At 39.7% G+C, this 23,273-nt stretch overlaps 1 protein-coding gene across 3 annotated transcripts in view; it reads left to right on the top strand.

Annotated features, from left to right (window-relative positions):
* The window catches only part of adprhl1 (ADP-ribosylhydrolase like 1), a 146,684-nt gene that overhangs the window by 42,963 nt on the left and 80,448 nt on the right, over positions 1–23,273 (top strand). For all 3 annotated transcript variants that reach the window (XM_051926218.1, XM_051926219.1, XM_028800074.2), the window contains exons 3-6: positions 710–835; positions 10,053–10,193; positions 15,386–15,513; positions 21,607–21,739. In XM_051926218.1, coding sequence (XP_051782178.1) covers positions 710–835; positions 10,053–10,193; positions 15,386–15,513; positions 21,607–21,739 — 528 coding nt within the window. The remainder of the gene's footprint in view (positions 1–709; positions 836–10,052; positions 10,194–15,385; positions 15,514–21,606; positions 21,740–23,273) is intronic.

Genomic DNA, 23,273 nt, shown 5'->3' on the forward strand with positions numbered 1-23,273 from the left:
TTCATAATTGAAGTCTCACAGAATGTTTCTCTCTTTTAAGATAGACAAATATGAATATTTAAAGATGATTTTGAACTGGAGGCGTTGAAATTTCAAAATTACATACAGAATATTGTATTTGAGATATAGCAATGACAATTGAACTATCGTGACAAACAAAATCGTTTTGTTCAGACAGACAGAGACACATGGCAATCACAGTAGGTGGTTTTCACATTATAGGTGAACACACATAAAAATAATAACAGGAATAGATCTCTCCATTGCTCATATGGGAAGAAAAAATCTAAGAACATACAAAAAGTAGACCTGAACTAAAATTAAAAATTTTAATTAAAGCACAAAATCGTGACACAAGTAGTAAATTAAAGTAGGTTCAAACAGACAGATAGAATTGGGTAGAGATTAAAATGTCAATTGTGTACGCACTACAAAATCTCATGAGAAAGTCAATGAAGTAGAACATCTTTTGCCAAAAAAGTATCATGTAAATTTATTTTCTTTAGACGATCTTTATCTTCTGTACATCCAAAATTATTACCATTTCAAAATGCACAAGGGCTATTCAATTTACTTACATTTAAATATGTTCATATACAGTACCATCTTCTTTTGGTTCCAGTTACTATTTTACTGCTTGTTCTTTCACAGTCTTGCGCTACACCTGAGACTGTGACATTCTTGTCATTTTCTATCTTGTTTTATTTAGGGTCAGGATTTGGTGCATCCACAAAGGCAATGTGTATAGGAATGCGCTACTGGCAGCCAGACAGGCAGGAGACCCTGGTGGAAGTAAGCATTGAAGCGGGAAGAATGACGCACAACCATCCTACTGGTAACTAAACCCATGAAAGGAAACCTTATTGTTAATATAACAGAAAGCAAACGCAGTTCATACTATGAATATTAAAAGTATTATTTTATCAAAACTTCTTGTAATGCTTAGTTAAGTGTTTGCTTTTTCTTTATTTCAAAAAAACAAGCTAAACTCATGTTTTGAAAATTATTGAAGGCATTGGTCATAGTCAACTCTTTTACACATCACTACTGCATATATTGCATTTTTGTGGGTTTTTTTTTTTGGTTATTTACCTTTTGAATTGTCCTGCAGGATTAGAGCAGTCAGCATTTAAGTATCAAATTAGACTCATATGACAAGAAGTCACCCAACTACACTGTTGAAGAATAAAATCATAACAGAATATAACATTAAAATATAATGCTAAACTACATAAAAGTAAAATAAACAAGTAAATGGATGCCTTATTATACCAGATAGAAAGAAAGAAAGAAAGAAAGAAAGAAAGAAAGAAAGAAAGAAAGAAAGAAAGAAAGAAAGAAAGAAAGAAAGAAATTTACTTTCCCAGGGATAAATCTGACTTTTTACAGATGCTCATTAATATGTTTCAGCCAGGATTTCTCCCTACTGGGGTTCAAATTCATGTTTTATGTCTCTTTTGTTTATTCTTGATTCTTTTATTTTTGCTGATAGTGTGCATCATTCTTTATGTTTGATTTTATTTATGTTCAGTATGTAAGCTGCCTTTGTTATGTTTCATGTGTTTTCTGGGCAGTCCCCAAAGAGGAAGGGGCCACATGCCAATCACTGCCAGGAACTGCCCGTCACCCTATAAAACTGGAAGTTCTTTCATAGTTAATTTGAAACGTGCTTAGGAGTGGTGATTTCTTTTGCGTTTTGAATGTAGTGTATTTAGTGATTTACTGGATTTTTGACATTTTGCTCTGTATTTTGACAACTCTTGGGATTTCATATTGAGACTTTAGTTCAAGTTGGATTGCCTTCTGGCAGCTCCTTTTGTCTTTTTGTGATCTACGGAGCTTCAATGCCTTTGAAATAAATCTTTTATTTTATAAAGATTCTACATGTCCCTTTTTGTATCTAGCCAGGTTTTTGATGGGATTTCCTCCTCTTGTGGGCCTTTTTAGAAGTAATTTTGGAATTTACAAACTTTAGGACTCCCAGATATAACAGTCGTTAAATAGATAGATAGATAGATAGATAGATAGATAGATAGATAGATAGATAGATAGATAGATAGATAGATAGATAGATAGATAGATAGATAGATAGATAGATAGACACACAACAATAGTCTGAACACACTAGAATAACTAAAAAGAAAAAAACTTCTGACTTGAAAGTCACAGTGAGGCATTATACAGACATATTGCTGTTGGTATAAATGAGCCCCAGTAGCGTTTCTTGACACACTTCTGCTGAATCATTTGTTGCCTGCAATGTAGTGTGTCAGAGAGAGAATATGCAGCCTTGTTCATGATGGCACTCAGTTTTGTCTTCATTCTTTCCTTCCACTGGGTCAAGACTGCAGCCCATAAGTGAACCTACCTTCTTAAGCAGTTTGTTGATTCAGTGGACCTCTCTTGAATTGATGCTACCAGCACAGTACATCACAGCCACAGCGTAGAAAATGTCACTGACCATAACAGAGTTATAGAACATATAAAGAAACTCTTTAAATATATATGTAATAGTAAGAACCTGGGACACCTGCCCCCCATGCTGTGTGCTGAAAATTCTGTTAAAATAGGCTGGAGTTGGTTATCTGCTGCTGGGTCAACTGCAAGTTGGCCGACTCACCATGTAACACATTTGTCACCCGATAGCTAATACAGGGAACACTTCAAACTGTATTGGACTCTTCACCCCGGCCATTCTTAGCTGGAATGAGGAATGCCCTATTCCTGTGGGTCTTGGACACCTGCAAAACACCTTTTTCTTTAGTAGAAATGGAGGGGCTCTCCACTGACAGACTCGGTCATGGAGCTGGCTTAGAGGTTGAACCCGATTTGTCCAGTGAGGACGGGGATGATTCCTGACCTTAGAATAAGCACATGTTGCAGATGATTGTTACTATGAAGATTAAGAGGGCCCTGATTTCAATACCCCACACTTTTTAGTTAAGATGGCTTCTTGCATTGTGCTGATTGAACACCTGGTGGTCCTAAGTGGCCATATAGAGATGGTTTTGAAAATTGCTCACACACATGTCTTGGGGGCTCATCTTGGTGTGAAGAAGATGAGGGATCACATTTCGGAAACCATGTTATTGGCTGAATATAGGCAGAGATGTGGAGCAGTTTTGTAAGTCTTGACCCCGACAGTCAAGTTATTTCCTCTCATAGACCCGCCAGGGTTCCCCTTTCACTGATGCCTATTTTGGACATCCACTTACCAAGAGTAAGAATGGTTATCAGTATAAGCTCGTGTTGGTCGATTATACAACAAGATATCTCAAGGTGGCTGCTTTGTGGAAGGCTAATGTGTAGGCTGTTGCCAAGGCTTTGTCGGAGGTTTTACTCGTATTGGCATTCCACACAAGTTCTTAACTGATCAGGGTACACCTTTTACCTCTTGTGCAACGAAACAGCTATGAGAGAACCTTGCAATTAAGCAATGGAACACCACTGTTTACCATCCTCAAACGAATGGCCTGAATGATTTAACAAGACTTTAAAGTAGATGATTCAGCATTTGGCTCATGGTGACCCGACTACCTGGGAGATGGTGTTGTCCTCTTTCATGTTCGCTCTTCATGAATCTCCTCATGCATGTACCAGCTTAGGTCCATTTGAATTATTATTTGGCAGGCGACCACGAGGGGTGAAGAATGGGTAAAGTCTGTCGATTGGTTGTTTCACTCAAGGAACACACTTCTAAATTGTCCTCTGTCACTGTGGAGCATCAGCAGCACACAGGAGGCACACAAACATAATTAATGATAGAAAAAGTAAACTCAGTGGATTCAAAAAAGGTGATTGAGTTCTTGTTTTGACCCCATCTGACCCACATTATTTTCTGGCAAAATCCCTGGGTCCTGCAGTGGTGGAGGAATAAATGAGCCCTGTGAACTATAAGGTTACAATTCCCGTCTGGCGAAAGCCCGTTCAAATCTTACATGTTAATCTTCTGAAGGAGTCTCTCAGACTGAGGTTGCTATTGGTGATGATTAGATGGACACTCAGAAGGCTAAGTTACTGATTGATTGAAAGGAACTCTGATGTCTTTTCGTCCTTGCCTGGCCAGACTGAAATTGCTTAAAACAAGATTGTGAATGAGCTTCGTGTTAAGCTACAGATGTGCCTGAATCGTTTACTGGAAGCTAAAAGGAGTGTGGTACGCAATGAGGTGATGCAGATGATTGAATTGGGTGTGATTCATGAGTAAAAGCGAATGGTGAAGTTCAACTCTTCTGGTTCAAAACCAGATGGCTCAATTCAGTTTTGTATAGATTTTACACACTTGAATAAGATTTCCAAGTCTGATGCGTACCTGATGTTGCGTATTGATGACTTACTGGAGAAACTTGGGCGTGCCTTGTATATTTCCACCCTGGATCTCCTGAAGGGCTACCTCCTCTGGAGGAATCCAGTTGTGAGAAGGCTAGATTTGCCATCCCAGACAGGTTGAACAAATTCATCAAACTCCGATTTGGATTTCATTGCATGCCTTTAACTTTTCAATGAATGATGGATCACATTTTGCAGCCCTATTCTGCATATTCTGGAGTGTATCTTGGTGATGTGGTTATTTTCAGTAATGATTGGTGGTCACATCTCAACTGCCTACAGGCTAGGCTTGACATTTTGAGGCAGGTGGGTTGACAGCTAACCCTAAGAACTGTAAATTGGTTATGTCGGAATCACATTATATGAGGTATTCTATGGGGAACGGTTTGAGTTGACTTCAGTTGAATAAGGTGGGTGAGGTTCCTGTGTATCCATGTCTGGAAAACACAAAAACACGTTCAATCTTTCCTAGGGCTCGCTGATTATTACAGTAGGTTCATCCCAAAATTTGCACATATAGCTGTCCCTGTGTCCCCACAAAGTTGGTTGTCCACTGCCAGGTCAACTGCAACTTTGCAGACTCACCATGAAATGTGTTTGTCACCTGACGGTTGATGTAGGTAACATTTAAACCAGTCAATGACCTGACTTGGTGCTCATTTATTGTCTTCTTTCCAAGGAAGGCTACTTGTTCTTTTAACCTGAAGCAGGGAACTAATGCAGGATGAAGTCATCATCATTACTTGCTTGCTGAGTTTTTTGAGTGCTGAAGTGACTGCTACCATTTGAAAATGCTTACATTTGTTCCTGTCTTCATAACAATAAAGCTGATTTTTATTTGGTCAAACAGGTCTGGGATCTGAAATCAGAGATTCAGGAGTTTTGTCAAATGAAAGGAAAACCCATCCCTGAACTAAGCAGCACTGAGTGGCTATCAGATTTAGCATTTGCTGTTGATGTGACTGCACTTATGATTTAACTGAATAGATAATTGTAAGGCAATGTTCTTTTTGCACATGATATGCACAGCCTAGTCAAGGCCTTCATGCGGAAGCTGCTGCTTCTCTCTCAACAAGTAGAGAGGAACACATTGACATTGACCTAATATGCGGGAATTGTATAAGAAAGCAACAAAGGGATTAAAGAGTGGAGCATATGATATTATACAGTGCATTCGGAAAGTATTCACAGCGCATCACTTTTTCCAGATTTTGTTATGTTATAGCCTTATTCCAAAATGGATTAAATTCGTTTTTTTCCTCAGAATTCTACACACAACATCCCATAATGACAACGTGAAAAAAGTTTACTTGAGGTTTTTGCAAATTTATTAAAAATAAAAAAACTGAGAAATCACATGTACATCAGTATTCACAGCCTTTGCTCAATACTTTGTCGATGCACCTTTGGCAGCAATTACAGCCTCAAGTCTTTTTGAATATGATGCCACAAGCTTGGCACACCTTTCCTTGGCCAGTTTCGCCCATTCCTCTTTGCAGCACCTCTCAAGCTCCATCAGGTTGGATGGGAAGCGTCGGTGCACAGCCATTTTAAGATCTCTCCAGAGATGTTCAATCGGATTCAAGTCTAGGCTCTGGCTGGGCCACTCAAGGACATTCACAGAGTTGTCCTGAAGCCACTCCTTTGATATCTTGGCTGTGTGCTTAGGGTCGTTGTCCTGCTGAAAGATGAACCGTCGGCCCAGTCTGAGGTCAAGAGCGCTCTGGAGCAGGTTTTCATCCAGGATGTGTCTGTACATTGCTGCAGTCATTTTTTTCTTTATTCTGACTAGTCTCCCAGTCCCTGCCGCTGAAAAACATCCCCACAGCATGATGCTGCCACCACCATGCTTCACTGTAGGGATGGTATTGGCCTGGTGATAAGCGGTGCCTGGTTTCAATCTTTGTCTCATCAGACCAGAGAATTTTCTCTCTCATGGTCTGAGAGTACTTCAGGTGCCTTTTGGCAAACTCCAGGTGGGCTGCCATGTGCCTTTTACTAAGGAGTGGCTTCCGTCTGGCCACTCTACCATACAGGCCTGATTGGTGGATTGCTGTAGAGATGGTTGTCCTTCTGGAAGGTTCTCCTCTCTCCACAGAGGACCTCTGGAGCTCTGACAGAGTGACCATCGGGTTCTTGGTCACCTCCTTGACTAAGGCCCTTCTCCCCCGATCACTCAGTTTACATGGCCGGTCATCTCTAGGAAGAGTCCTGGTGGTTTCGAACTTCTTCCACTTATGGATGATGGAGGCCACTGTGCTCATTGGGACCTTCAAAGCAGCAGAAATTTTTCTGTAACCTTCCCCAGATTTGTGCCTTAAGACAATCCTGTCTCGGAGGTCTACAGACAATTCCTTTGACTTCATGCTTGGTTTGTGCTCTGACATGAACTGTCAACTGTGGGACCTTATATAGACAAGTGTGTGCCTTTCCAAATCATGTCCAGTCAACTGAATTTACCACAGGTGGACTCCAATTAAGTTGCAGAAGCATCTCAAGGATGATCAGGGGAAACAGGATGCACCTGAGCTCAATTTTGAGCTTCATGGCAAAGTCTGTGAACACTTATGTACATGTGCTTACTCAATTTTTTTATTTTTAATAAATTTGCAAAAGTCTCAAGTAAACATTTTTCATGTTGTCATTATGGGGTGTTGAGTGTAGAATTCTGAGGTAAAAAATTTATTTAATCCATTTTGGAACAAGGCTGTAACAAAACAAAATGTGGAAAAAGTGATGTGCTGTGAATACTTTCCGGATGCACTGTATATCTTGATTTTCAGAAAGCATTTGGTCCCATAGGAGAACTTAGTCATTAAACAAAAGAAGGAATTCAAGGTGCTGTGTGTAGCTGGGTATAAAATTGTCTTCAACACTGTAAGCAGAAGGTTAACTTTTTCTAACATTAGTGATGTTAACAGTGGTGTTCCTCCTTCATTAGTCCAGTGTGGAGGCTGCTGCTATTTTAATATACATAAATTATCATAATAGTTTAATGTTTAATGTTATGTCTGAACCAGGATTCCACACTTAGCTGGGGTTCATCTGCGCTGATTGTGTCATCTTTGTTCATTAATCATTCTTTGCTTTGTGTTTTTATTTCTGTTTATTATATGCATCATTCTTTGTTTTTGATTTTGTCTATGTATGTATGCCTGTGTTAGGCATGTTAGGCGGGGCCACCTGCCAATCACCATCAGAAACTATCTTCCACCCTGTAAAGGCAGAGGGTATTCCAAAGTACCTTGTGGTTCATTGAGAGTGCCCTCTGGAGTTGATGAGTTCTTGTGTCTTTGTAGTGCTTTGTGCCATTTTTGATTTTCTGGATTTTTTCACTTTCTGCTCCTTTTCCTGACTTCACCATTGGGTTGTTGTATTAGGACCTTGTTTGCTATCAGATTGCCTTTGTACAGTCATCTCCTTTTGTCTTTTGTGCTCTACTGAACTTTCTTTGTTACAGAGCATTCTGAGAAAAAAAATCTTTAATTTTATAAAGATTCTGCATTTGCTCTTACATTTAGCTTGGGTTTGACAGTAAATCTTTCTCTAGTGGGCATTTTTGGAAGTGTTATGTAGTTTCGGAATTCAAGTTATAAAATTTAGGTTTGCGGATGATACTAAATAAAGTGTAATAGTGGATAATATGGAATTAATTGAACCGTTACAGAGGTACTTAAAAGTATACAGGCTTAGGCAGACTTGAGATAAATTTAATGTAAATAAATGTAATACATAGAAAGAAGAAATGTTAGATCTGAATATACAATGGGAGGTTTGAAACTTGGAAAGTATCCTCCCTTATGAGAAGAACTTAAGAGGCATAGTGGACTTGTTACATTACACGTCCATGAAGTCTGCAAAAGCCATTAGGAAGTGTTACAGAATATTCAGTTATATAGCACGATGTGTCACTGGAGGTTAGGTCTAAACTGTAAAATACACTAGTGTGGCCTCACCTGGAGTACTGTGTACAGTTTTGATTTTCTTACTACAAAAAAAGACATAGCAGCATTAGATAAAACTCAAGAAGAGCGACTAGGCTGGTTACAGGAATGTGAGGTACAAACTATAAGGAAAGACCAAAGGAACTGAACCTTTTTAGCTTAAGAAAATGGAGATTAAGAGGTAACATGATTGAGGTTTTTAAAATAATGAATGAGATTAAGTAGTAGATTAGAATAAGGCTGTTACTTTAAAATGATTTCTTCAAGAAGAGTACAAGGGCATCAATGGAATTTTGTCAATGCTAGATATCACACAGGCATAAGAAAGTTATTCTTCACATAGAGAATACATAAATTACGAAGTAGTCTGCAAGACACTAGAATTTTAGGGACTAGTAAAACCCAATATGATGTCATTTCCTAAAAATGAGGTGAATAGAATTGATGAACTTTGTTGGACCATGTTGACCTATTCTCATGAAAACTGTTCTAATGTTCTAATAAAAAGTCCTTTTTCTGTTTGCCCCCTGTAAGCCAGTGTTGCTCCTTTTGTAACAGTATTAAATGCTTCTTATCTACACTGAAAATTAATGTGTGTCAACAGGCGGTATATGATCTAGATGTGTTGTGTTTTCAAAAGTGCTGTGTTTTGATTATTTAAAAATCTAAATGGTTCGTGTAGGGTCTAAATACGTAGGTGGTGCATTTGCTAGCTCTACCGCCTCATGTAGTACAATCGCTATTTGCATAGAGTTTGTATGTTCCTCCATACTTACGTTAGCTTTTTTCCCTCACATCTATAAAAACCGGCCCAGTGTAAGCGAGAGTGAGAGTGTGTATGTGTGCACCCAGTGATAAACTGGCATCCCAACCAGGGCAGGCTCTCAGGATAAGCAGTGACCCCTGTGATCCTGAGTTGGATTGAGTAGTTCTGACAGTGAATGGATGGATGACTAGAATATGTAGTAAATAAAGCAATATTACAAAAAGAGTAGGAGCTTGCAGCTGTCATCCACTTTTTTATCTGTGATATTTTTAGCAGAGCTCTATGTGGCAAACAAGGCCGACAGTGAAATCAGTCAACAGGTTGTAGCCTTTGGTCTGCATTGCCCACGACAGCTGATCCTGCCAGAACTGTGTTTGTGAATCATTTGCAATCGTTCAAATACTGAAAAAGGACACAATGCTGATCACGATTTCCCTTGGTTTATCTTTGAACGTGTTTGTGTGAGAGTCAGACGCCACAGTGTTAAAAGTGAAACTGAATAACCAGTTATTTATTTTCATTAGACATAACAAACATGGAAAACAATGGGATGACCAAAGCTGTGAGCTCGATTTACACAATGATCATCATTCATTTGTAAGGCTTCTGATATTTTTAGATTTTTTACTACTGAGGGGTATTGTTAAAATGTATTGCAATGGAAACTTGGAACATTAGCGCTGCAGTTATCAGTCTGCATGAAATCACACACAGCCTATCACCGCTGCCCTATGAGCATTACAGAATATTTAATATTAAACTTAATAATCATTATTCTTAAAAGGCAATCACACAGAATTAGATTACAAAAAAACAAAAACAGGCAACTGAAACCTAAATCCTGGATTGCTTCTCCCATTTCAGCCTAATAACAAGGGATCTCAGCATGGCAAGTGGCTAAATCAGATAATCCTTACAGATAACATTGTCATATTTTTCCTGCCTCTGAGTTACACTGCTGGCACGTCTCTATTTTATTATGATTTTTCTTTATTTCTGTGTATCTGTTGCAGGTTTTCTAGGCTCTCTGTGCACAGCTCTGTTTGCTTCCTATGCACTGCAGGGCAAGCCACTCGTCGAGTGGGGACGTGAGATGATGAAGGTTGTCCCAGTAGCTGAAGATTATTGCCGAAAGACAATCCGTCATATGGCGGGTAAGATCCAGTCAACTGAACCACAATTGTTTTTATGTTATTTGAACAAGGAAGTCACATGACCCAATCACTATTATTATATTTATTCTGGAAGTTTGTTTTTTTTGTTTTTAATGCATTATTGAATTCATTTTGGATTGTTTATATTTTTCATTTTGTGTACTTGTTTTGTTATTGTGCCACTGCTTTGTGTATTTATTTGCATGGACACAGTCAGTTTGAAGCTTTTGGTTGTTGTGATGCTACATAGTTGATAGGCAGGTGATTCACATACTGTATCATGTGATCTAGGACGTTCTGGTGGCCATGATATATGATGGGGGCATCCATTTTGTAGCATCCAATTAAAAGGAAAAGACTTCAGATGAGACATAAGATTTGGAAAGCATTCTGGTGGACTTTGGTTTTGCCTTTTAAACTACAGGTAAAATTCCGTTACAACAAACTCCCAGGGACCTAAAAAATATTTTGTTGCAACAAATATTTTATTGTAATGAGATTCTGTATTTGTTACTATAGTGTTTTCTTTAACTTGCGTCCAGGCATTTGCAATCATTTCAATAGCGTTAATTTTAATCTCCTCCTGCCTACAAGTTATGCTGACGAGAATTTTTCTCTGCATTTCCTTGTGATGATACACCTTCAGGGTGCGAATGATACCCAAACCCAATAGCTGAAGTGCTACTGTGCAATTGGGTGGGAGGAATTCAACACAAACATTGTCTAAATGTGGAAGCATGTTGTGGGCAGCACAGTTATCAATCAAAAGCCGAATCATCCTTTTTTTTCTTCATATTGTGAGGTTTCTGAACTCTTTTGAGACCCCCCTCCACTCCCCACCCAACAGGAATGACACGCTGAAGTGAGTCCTGAAGCGCAATTGCAGCTGGGGCAGGGCAATAGGAGGCTCACAGCGCTGCAGTGAAGTGCCACAGAATCAAATCGTAAAAGATTGGGATTGTGCTATAAGTCCCTGTCTTGCACCCCAAAACACAAGGCCGAGTCTCAGTACTTTAGCAAAGCCAGCTTTATTCAGCTTGAAACAGGAACGGCACAGTTATTTATTATAGCATGATCTGCCACTCTGTTATACACAGACACAGCAGTCAGGCAGGGTTGTGCAGGTCAGTGATCAAGTAATCCTGTTATCTGCATTTACAATGTATGTGCTCCTAACTTTGCATCACCCCTCGAGATCTTTTCTGTTTACTTTGGCGGAGAGACGCAGCATATCTGTGAGCCTGCTATTGCCCCGTACAGACGCGGAGATCGCACTTCAGGACGCTCTTCGGCTTGCTGTCTAGTTGTGGGAGGTCCCAAGAGAGCTTACAAACCTCACATTTTCTTGAATGAGTGCTGCATTAATAGGAATGTTTCTTGAACGAGCATCACTGAACCACATAAAAATGGTCTTTTTCGACTCTTCAATTGCAGCAGTTCACATACGTTTGCAACCCGAGATTTTTCTTCTTTTTTTGCTCTGTCTTTCAAGAAAGTTGACAGTGTCGATGGCGAAATTCCGAATTCACTGGCAACGTCTTTTTTCTTTCTAATATGAACTGTTATCATTTTTTCGTGTCTGCCGTTTCTATAGGAGGGTGGCAATGAGTTAAATTCCAATGGATTTTTTCAAATGTTGATGAGCAATAAGGAAAAGGTGTTGCTGTAAACCTCCGAAAACAAAAACAGCAAAATAAAATGAAGAAAGAAGAAAGAAAAAACAAATTACAGTGTTTCTGTTTGGGGATCGTTGTGCACAACTGAGCTGCGGCCACAGAACTAACTGCTCTGAGGATGATTCATTCAGGCATTTCAAGGTCTTTTGTGCACTTCATTATAATGAAAGTATCTGCTGAATGTACTTCATAGTAACGAGATTTCTATAGACTCGTGTCATATGGGGAAACTGTCGGGACCATAAAAATACTTTGTTGTAATGAAAATTTCGTTGTAAAGATATTCGTTGTAATGGAATTTTACCTGTAGTTTGATGATTGCATAGCCTTTCTTAGGAAAGACCTTATTTGATCTCTGTCAGTGTGAGGAAATGCCAGCCAATGAATTTTGAAAGTACTTTGATCCGTTTTTGTACTTATTTGCAGGCACCATCCTTATAAAAAGAAAAAAAAACATTTGTTTTTTACCAATTTACCTTTCTCGGGTGCACAAGTGGAGCGGCCATGGGTTGTTGGGCTGGCGCGTGTTTCCATATGAAGGGCCCTTGGGTGGGGGCGCGTGCCTGCTGCCTGTCGTGCTCTGTCTTGTCATTCTTCTGGTGCACCCATAGAGTTTGGTGGCTGCAGTGCTTTAAAGTAACAAACAGGCACGTGGCGGGCGTAAGAGAAGAACATGGTGCGGAGTATCGGCAACGTAGGTGCACACATGGCACAGTCAGCACATATAACGTTTAGACCAGGCATGTGACTAGGGAGCATGAGGGGTGTTAGACCCAAGTCAGGTGATAGTTGACCCAGGATAAAAGCCAGTCTATACACCAGAAACTGGGAGTTCAGTTCAGACCAGTAGAAGGTCGATACGTGAGCTGCAGGGTGATGTATCGGAAGGTATTCCCATTTACCAGGACAAGTCAGCTTTAACCGACTTGTAGAGGGAGAAAGCACGCTAAGATTCTGAAAAGCTTATTAAAAAGGGGATCGATCCTTGTTATATATTTTTTGGAACATTATTTTTTGGCGCATGCCATGTGTTAAATGCAGTTTTTGGAACTTTTTTCATCTTGATTCATCATTGCTTTTTTTTTATAACTTCTTTATGGACTTTTGTTTTTCTTTCTTCAATAAATACACCTTTTTAGTTGTTAAATCAGCTGTGTCTGCCTACCTTATTGTGCCACTGACTCTCGGTCCTGATACTTCATGTCCTCAAGTTCTTGCTAAAGCCTGTGATAGGGACACTAGGGTATGATAGCCAGTCATTACTTACGAACTGTCCAGCAGGACTGTTCTTATTGTATTAGAACACAACACTAATGCGCGACTCTTGTGATCCGTGCTTGATGATCATGTGAAATATTAAGACTAGCTAATGTGTGTTGCTCATTATTTCAGTTACTTGCTGTCCCGCCATCCATTTATTCATCTATTTTCATAAACACTTAGTCCACTGACAGGCTGTGAAGGGTCAAAGTGTATTTAGGCAGCTTTAGGCAAAGGCATGAGCCAAACCTGAATGGCGCACAAGCTGCTCAATCACAAAAGGCCAATTTAGAGTAGTCATTATGCACGTCATTGCCCTGCAAGACGAAGCCTGGAGTAACTGCAGAAAATCCATGGAGGGATTAATTATTGGGTTGATTTCCTCTTATTTTTTCAGCTCTTTCTTTAGTTTCTTGAAGACATGTTCTCCATACCTCCATCTGTATCTCACACTTCCCTGTTGTTTGCGTTGGTGGTAAGATCATGTGATTGGAGAGGTCCATTGAGGATGCAGTGTGGACCAATCATATTGTGTCCTTCTCTCTCTCTTTCTCTCTTTTGCTGAGTCTCACAGCTTGTGTTCTGACAAAAACATCGGCCCACCGGGAACTGAGCAGGTAGTCCAGATAGCCATTTCCTCCCTACTTGAATTGGAATCTACTGTCTATTCAAGCTATTTCATAGCTGTGGTTTAAACGAAATTCCATTAATAAAACATATGTTTATGTCTCCTGCTAATACACCTCATTACATTCATTGACACTGATATCTTATAATATAATTTATCTTTACAAAACTATTTGATAAGAAAAAATGTTATTCCTGTGTTTGATGAAGTAATTATTAATGCTCCAACGTTCAAAACATTTACCTAATTACCCCAACACTTCACCATAAATTGATTTTTAAACTTAGTTGAGCTTGTGTAGTCCAAGTAAGGGTATCATAGTACCATGCCCAGTACTTGAATTAATCATGGATGGAGCAGCAGTCAGTTTGAGAGTACATTGGGACAATTTAAAGTCTCTAATTAATCTAAGAACAATAGGACACATAAAGTAAACAGGTAACAACAATGGCAGACCTACACTTTTGGGGGTCCTAAAGCTTGTACTGTTATAGGGGCCCCTTCACAACAAGTAACAAGATTTGGTTAACCACTGTTATCTTCTTCAAATCATGTCAAATCTCATATTAAAATTGTTGTACTAAATTACCTTACATGTCAAAGTCACTTTTGGGAATAAAAATTTACTATGCCATATAGTTTTCGAGTTACGGGGCAATGACAATTAAAGTCACTTCTGGGGCCTCTCCAGGATTAGGGCCCCTAAAGCTACTCAAACCATCCTATCTGGAACCAACAATCATGCCATGGTTCAAATGACAGAGATCACAATTTTCCCCATTGTGGTGTTTAATGTGAACATTAACCGAAACTCCTGACCTATATCTGCCTGATTTTTATCATTTGTGCTGCTGCCACATGATTGGCTGAATAGATAATTGCATGGATCGGCAGGTGTACAGGTGTTTCAAATAATTTAGTCAGTGAGGGTAAATACACACAGTTCGTTATCCATTTCTACAAATGGCATCATGGCAGACTATGGACTCTCAGTTACTGGTCAGGGTCAAACCTGAGACCTTACGCTTTGCACAGGGCAATAATTCCTTCAGTCCAGTAAATATTCATCAATTAAACATTTATTTGTCAATTCCTCTCTTGGCTTACTTTTCTGGTTTTGGGTCAAGAGGTGCTTTTTCTTATTTCAGTAGGACCCAGCTGCTCATGGGGCACACACCCCAATTCTGTCACACCAGACCAGTTTAGAGTAACCAGTCAACCCAGTGGCTTAAATTTGAACTGGGAAAAGAATGTGAATTACACACTTATATGAGTGCAAGGTATGAGCTTTGTGTAAGCACACAAGCCACTATGCCAACTGTTTATCATTTCAATATATTTTCAATTAGTTACTGGGTAATAGTTTTTAAAAATATTAATGTAAAAAACCTAATTTTTAAACTTAATATATCCACAGATTATATTTAAATAATGCATGTAGATATTTAGAATACTCTGCTTTTTAAGAAGTCCATTTCCCAAAAGTCAGTTATTAAATTTCTGTGGTCAAATTCACATGTACTGCTGTGCACAGCATATAATAGCATATATTTTGAAATTGTGCTATTTTTTTCACATTATGATTTTATTACCCTTGAATAATTTCATTACTGCTTTTTAATTTCTAGAATATCAGGAACATTGGTTTTATTATGAAGCAAAATGGCAATTTTACCTAGAAGAAAGAGGAATTGCAGAAGATGGCCAAAATAAACCCATTTATCCCGATCGTTTTGATCCTGAAGAAAGGGATAAAGTAAGTATGCCTAAATGACAGTTAGGAAGAACTTTTTTGTTACAAACTAAATCTGACTTTGCACCCCTCCATTTATGACACTGCAGTCTCTGTCCCACTCAGTCCAATTCAAGGGAAGCCATGGCCACCATCAGTAAACTTTGGGCACAAGGTAGGAAACGGTCTTGGAGAGGGCACTAATCCATGGCACACCTACACTTGAATCTCCAACTAACCTAACCTGCATGTCATTGGACACATGGAAGGAAAGCCATAGTATGTGGAGGAAACCCACGTAGACACAGGGAGAACATGCAGACTCCACAAAGATAAAGCCCTGGTATAGGATTCAAAACCAGAATGCAGGATCTGTGAGACAGCACAGCTAATTACTGTGCCTCCATGCTGCAATTCTGCTCCACTGATGATGGTAAATATTCTGGTGGAGTTAGTATTCCTGCTTCTAAACCAGCTGATAGTGATTCTTCATCAGCTAAAGCTGGTGGTGAAAATGAATAGATGGAAAATTGTTTTTTATACATTTTTTAACATATCACTGCTACACTCCAGCTACTTTTTTTTAGAAACCTCTGTAACCAGTAGGGGGTGCCACTGAGTCCCAAACCCCAGACACAATCAAATTCCTTACAACCATGGGTTCAAATGACGTCTGTTTTATTACTCACTGAATCAAAGACACCATTAATAAATAATTATTCCTCTTTCCTTCCACTTGTCCTAAGAGGTTTGTCCTCTGCCTCCCGATGCCTTAGGAAGGTGAAGTGGATCCTTTTACCTTTGACCCGGGAAATCTTCTGGGGCTACGACATGGTCCATCGTAAGCACCTCTGAGTCAGACAGAAGTCCTATAAAGTAGGGAATGTATCTTCCGGCAGTGCCATCTGGTGGCACCCACAGAACCCAGTAGAGCTGTACTCCAGGACTCCAACTCCCATCATGCCCTTTGGGCATCCAACGGGGACTCGAAGCCCAGGGACGCTGCCTCCTAATGTTTTGGGGGAGGCAGTACGTACATGCTGTTGTCTTCACTGGTCCTTCCAATATAGGGATTCCTGTTCCTATCCTGTCATAAAGCCTGTCCTTCCAATCTCCTTTAGGGTGGCATCTCATCCGGTCAAAGAATCTCCCTCCGGGAATACCCATCCATCCCCTGTGGCACTCACATCTTGCTGCACCCATGTTTACGACTGCTCAGCATTATATGAGAAGATGGCATGACCTACCACTGTATTCTCAAACCCACTTAATCCAGTTCAGAATTGTGGGGTTTTGGAGCCTATCTGGGCAGAAAGCAGCACTGGATGGACTGCCAGTCTAGCACAGAACCCGCCCTCACACCCAGATAGGGCCAAATTAGAATTTCCAACCTAACACACATGTTTTTAGAGATATGGGATGAAAAGCAATGCAGACATCAGGAGAACCATATGGACAATTTAAACCAAGGGAACTTGATCTGTGAAGCAGCAACACTAACACTAACTACTGCCCATAACTACTGCCCACTTTGCCGCCTAATTACAGACAATGTAGCTTTTAACAGATTGGCAGGAAAAGCAAAGCAGGCATTAATGGAAAAGGAGAATGGATACGATCAAAGATTTAACCGGCTTTGAGTGTGGTATGGTGTGCCAATGCCCCACATTGTTATAGTTTATCAGCATATCTCAACCATGCAATGGTTCATCATGTGGTGGGCGCGACAACATGCTCTCAGCGCATACTCCCAACCTCTGCTCCTTTCCTCTCTCAACCATGCTGAAATTTTCAGATATGATAATGTCATAGTTTTTAATCCACCAATCAACTCCTCGCTTTAAAAACAAAGCATTGTTGAGAGGGGCTAACAGAGGCTTGCACACATTACACACACTAACAAAGAGGCACATTGGCGGTGCTAAAACAGGCATATGAGAGTACGGTTTATTGTTCTTTGTCATGGATTTCCACTCCAGTCAACCAAAAACAAGGTGTCGGAATATTTGGCTTAAGGAAGACAACCACTGGACAATGGAGGATTAAAAAAAATTCCACTGGTGTGATGAATCCTGGTTGCTTCCAGTTCATTTGCAAGTGTCCATAGATTAGAGATGTGTTGAACGCTGATCACATCATTGATACTATCAGTATTTCAAAAGTGTGTGGATGGCTGATCAGAGAAGGTTGGATGGGAGAATTTGGTCGTCCATCAAGCCCATAAATAAAACCTTTCAAAACCTGGTGAAGTGGTGAAAAGCAAAACATTCCAAAAGGCTCAACCTGCAAGTGGAATTTCATCCGACAAATCCTCACAGCATGGCTTCCCATTTCAGGGTAAAAATGAGAGGGACGGGTAGTAGGTGATTTTTTATTTTTTTTTTTATCACTTGGGGACTTCGCTCACCAACCCCTTCCCCCCCTCACTAGCAATATGTGCCGTTGTGAAGAGGGGGACTGAACACACTCCAAGGAGACATAGTGGTTCCTCCGAAACCCCTGCATCTCGTGTGGCACTTCAAACGTTTAAAAGCCTGTACAGCAGCTGTCCTTTTGTCTCACTGCCTTGTCTCTCTTCTCCCTCAGACATCCTCAAATACTATTTGATCTCTTTCCGCTGTTCCGTTATTTCACCGAGTAATAATTTTCGGTTTGTTTGTGCTAATGTGATCTTTACTATAATTTTTTTGAGATTTTTTGAATTTTCCTACTTCCGTTATCTCTAACCTGCTTTACATGTGTATTGCACCAACGTTTTTGAATTCTTTACGATGTTCTACTTTGTCTTTTTCCGGCCCCGGGTGTGAGCTGAGAACACAGGAAGTGTGTCTGCCAAAAGCATTCTAACAACTGAGAGGTTAGATCAGGGGTAGGCAACGTCGGTCCTGGAGTGCCACAGTATGTGCAGGTTTTTGTTCCAACCCAGTTCCTTAACGAGAACTCAATTATTGCTGATGAAGCACATATTGCTTAAGTGACATTTTAATGCTTCATTTTAGTGGTCTCTCCAACCTTAATTGCTTATTTCAATCTTAAACTGCTGCATTCAGTGTTTTAATTGCTCCTTATTAGCAATAAGATGTAAAACAGGGGTAGGCAATGTTGGTCCTGGTGAGCCGCAGTGGCTACAGGTTTTCATTCAACCCAATTGCTTAATTAGAAACCAATCATTGCCAATCTCAGACCTTATTTAATTTTATGGCTTGTTAGTCTGTGCAATGTAAGGCTTTTATATCGTAGATTTTTTTCCTTTCCAAGGATATCATCCAAATGATTTGAAGCCTAAAACAGATCATTTTCAGTCTGTCACATTTTTCTATTAAGTGTTTTATTAAATCAAACAGTGCATGATGAACACACACAGATGTAATTGGAAAAAAGCTAGCTGGAGAACTGCTGGCTGCTTTGTCTTTTACATCTTATTGCTAATAAGGAGCAATTAAAACACTGAATGCAGCAGTTTAAGATTGAAATAAGCAATTAAGGTTGGAGAACCTTAACAAGCGAGACCACTAAAATGAAGCATTAAAATGTCACTTAAGCAATATGTGCTTCATCAGCAATAATTGAGTTCTCGTTAAGGAACTGGGTTGGAACAAAAACCTGCACATACTATGGCACTCCAGGACCGACGTTGCCTACCCCTGGGTTAGATGACCGTGGACTTGTTTGAAAATGGTTGTAAATAGGGCATGACTTGACCGTCTCACCAGACGTGAAAGTGTCTCTTTGTCTTTCAAAAGATCACGTCTCTTCGCAGGAAAAAAAGTCTCATCTCATCCCAAGATTTTTTTTTATAATAGAGAGATTTCTTTAGAATTTGGTGCTGACACCACTAATATGATTTACTATATTAATCCCCAAGGAGAAACTGTCTTTTCTTATGACCTTTTGGGGTCAGAGTGTAGGGTCAGTCATTGTACATCACCACTGGAGTAGTTTTCAGGTTAAGGGACCAACAGAGTAGGATCCCTTGTGTCAGTAACAGGATTTGAACCAGCAACCTTCAAGATACCAGCACAGATCCTTAGCCACAGAGCCACCACTCCACACTAATTGATTTAGTGGTGACTAAAACTTGGGCCTTCATTGATCCACTTCACTGAGCTGCTGCAGGAGGGGGTGTGGTGTGTGTTTTGATGGCACACATCAGGTCCCTCCATGTGAACAGAATAACATTTGAATGTTACATTGTAGGTGATCAGGTGAACTCTTTCAGGGAAGTAGTTTGGCCATCTGCAAGTGGCTTCATCCACAGGATGTATCACACTTGGATAGCCCTGCAATGATTCCAGAAACATGTCAGTTGTCTGTCCGGCCAGCACATCTCAGCCCTTAGAGCAGACATTCACCACCAACAGGGGTGGACATGGGCCAGCATGTCTGTCTGGCAGTTCTGACAGTGTGTCCTGTTGTGTTATGGCAGGCCAACCACATACCTCAAGAAGTGGACAGTGAGTTTAGTCATTTTTAAAAGTTATGTGAGCTCACAGAGGCTTTTCATGCACAGACTTTTAACTGCATGGCTGCAAAAGTCTAATTCCTGACAGAAATTTGCCGTTATAACCGCTCCTGGCTCCCAGTTGACCTCAGATAATTTTTGTATTCTACCCTCTAAGCCATGTCTGTTTAGGTAGATAAGGATTTGCCGCATTGCCTTAAACTATTCGGTTACAACCGGGCCTGCTGATTTATTCAGCTGAAGCTTGCAGTGCAGTGCAGATGAATATATTATTCTTCATAGATGTCCTTTTCAGGCTTTGATTTTGTTTTTCATTCAGATTATAATTTTCGATTACAAAATTAACTCTGACAGATTGATAGGTAATTTTATTTTCTTACAAGAAAATCGCAATGTACATTTTACTCTGCTACTTTATACAAAAACACTTTCTTGCTGGTCTCATATGACATTTTACTGTGTGCTTAAAGATAAATTCATTGACATTCCTCCTATTTTCAGATTACTATTTGCAACTGATTTTTTACCCTTTTTGGTTGTTTACAGGTTATGGTTAAACACAAATCAGTATGCCATTTATTTATCTGTCAACTTAATGCTTCAGAGGAATAAATTCATATAGCCTATTAGTATTTTTATCCTACACAGACCACACAGTGGGTGGCTCATTGTTGTACTGGTTAGTGATGCTTCTTCATAATACCAATAGCTGTATTAAATTTCATATAAACTATTTATGGCATTTGCATGTTCTCTCTGCGCTCGTGTGGATTTTGTCTAAATATTGCTGGTTCCACCCACCAACAGGATGCATTTATTGGGTTAACTGGCACCTCTACATTGGCTCATTGTAAGGGAGGAGAAGTGTGAGGGTGCCATGAAACGTAACAACATCCACACAAGCCTGGTCTCTTCTTCAACCAAGGATTGGCTCCCCCATGATTCTTTGTTAGAATAAATGTGTGTGGATAATGACGAAACGATCAATGAATTAACACAATGAAATGAGGACAAATAGAATGTATGGGTTTATTTTTTGTTGTTTTCTGTGAGGTAGAATATTCCCAGTATTAAAGGGCAACCTCTGTAAAAGTCATAATTTCTCTATCTATCTATCTATCTATCTATCTATCTATCTATCTATCTATCTATCTATCTATCTATCTATCTATCTATCTATCTGTCTGTCTGTCTGTCTGTCTGTCTGTCTGTCTGTCTGTCTGTCTGTCTGTCTGTCTGTCTGTCTGTCATATAGTGCCTTTCATATCCGTCATTTTTGTCTATCCAAATAGACTGAACAGAGTGTAATGGAAAGATTGCCCCAATTTACAAGCTGAAATGTTAAAACAGTGGAATAAAAATTCTGAAACATCCTTTTCATTTCACTGCACCAAAGGGGCATCTCAACATTTTCATTGCACATATAAGACACCTAAAGTTCTGCCATAAGTGCCCAGTCACTTTGAACTTCTCGGCCATACAGGCATTAGAGTTATCAATGATATTTTCTTAGTGCTGGTAGAATTATACAAATACACATGATGAGTGAATTATTCATTAATGCCCATTTGGAGTATTGAATGCTTACACATTGACCTTGTTGAATCACTGCATTCAAATCATACTACTCTTCACTCTTCATTCACTGTCATTAGGTGTATAAGAGATGGAGCTCTGAAGGCAGAGGAGGTCGGAGAGGTCATGATGCTCCTATGATTGCATATGATGCCCTTCTGGCTGCTGGTGGTGACTGGAAAGAAGTCTGTAACAGAGCGATGTTTCATGGAGGTAGGTGATCTTTTCATGGTAGCTTCATGGGTCTATGGAGGTGCAACAAGGTGTAAGAATAGGAAATTAATTTACATCTACATAGAAATAAGCATGAAGTGCTTTGGACGTGAGAAGGAATTGAAATTGGTGTATTTCTAAATCTCATCGTGAATTAAAGTCAGAAATACAATGTTCAAAATCTGAAAATTAATGTATGGCTACCTATCTACTTTGCACAATGCCCTTCATATCTATCTATCTATCTATCTATCTATCTATCTATCTATCTATCTATCTATCTATCTATCTATCTATCTATCTATCTATCTATCTATCTATCTATCTATCTATCTATCTATCTATCTATCATTTACATTGGGTAAGGCGAAGTGTCCTGTATCTGCCTGTAGAAGATGGCTGTCAGAGACTCATTGACTTGTTGAGCAGGATGGAGGCCTTTAGGTTGCAGGTGTTACATCGGCTCTTATACGGCCCCGAGCATCTGCCATGGAGACAGCTGGCCTTTGCCTTATTTCGTGGGGTAAGAGGTTTAAATCTTGCTGAACATTTTTTCTTCTTACACTCTGCCAACTTTGTTAGGTCTGACCTGCCTAAGTTTTATTAATCCGCACTTCAGGTCTGGGCCAGAAAAACTCAGGAGAACCAGGCTAAATCTGGAGAGTATTATTTGGTTCATCGAGGAACCTTTAGTCTGGAATCCTCTTTTAGACTGTTCGTTATTGCTTTCTGAATCTTTTGTATCAATTCTTTTAAACAAAAGAATTTTGAAAATAAGACATTTAAATGATACAAACATGAGGTGCTGGCACACCCCTGCCTTGGGGATCAGATCAATGCATCTGGTTGAACTTTTTATCAGTCAGGTAAAAGCTGCACTGCGGAGGTCAGGCGCGAGTTTTCTGTGTGCAGAGTACTTCACAGGTGAGGGGCCACCAGAGGCAGAGATGGCATCGCCCGCCATTAATGTGAGGCCAAATGTCACTGATCACACTGACAGACTTGAACACCTACTCAAGTTTAGTACTCTGGTTGATAAAGATTTTGAACTGTTTGATAAAAAGATTTATATAAATTGTGTGTCAAAGTAACATTTTATGATCAGTTGCCAGAAAGAGTTGCCAGATACACTGTGGAGGAAAGAACTACAGGTCTCCAAGAACATCATACCATCTTGGAGGGCTTTCTATAAACTCCCATTGCAGAAAAGACTTGGGGATCTGCAGTGGAGGATAATACACTCGGCCTTAACCACAAACTCATTTCTTAATACAATTAAAGCTTCAGAGACTGACCAGTGCCCATTCTGTTACACTACAGAAACCATCTGTCACCTCTTTATTCACTGTGAAGGGCTAAGGCCGTTGTTCATGTCCTTAGAGTTTCTTCTTAGTGGTTTTGGGATAGTGTTGTCAAAAGTTTGTTTTTTCTTTGGAATTAAATATAATCAAAAAATAGGAATAAATGTGTGATTGGGAATTTCCTCTTAGGACAGGCCAAGTTGGCAATCTTAAAAACGAGGAGAAATAAAGAA

Source organism: Erpetoichthys calabaricus, chromosome 4 (genome assembly GCF_900747795.2).
Source record: "Erpetoichthys calabaricus chromosome 4, fErpCal1.3, whole genome shotgun sequence".
Taxonomy (NCBI): Eukaryota; Metazoa; Chordata; class Cladistia; order Polypteriformes; family Polypteridae; genus Erpetoichthys; species Erpetoichthys calabaricus.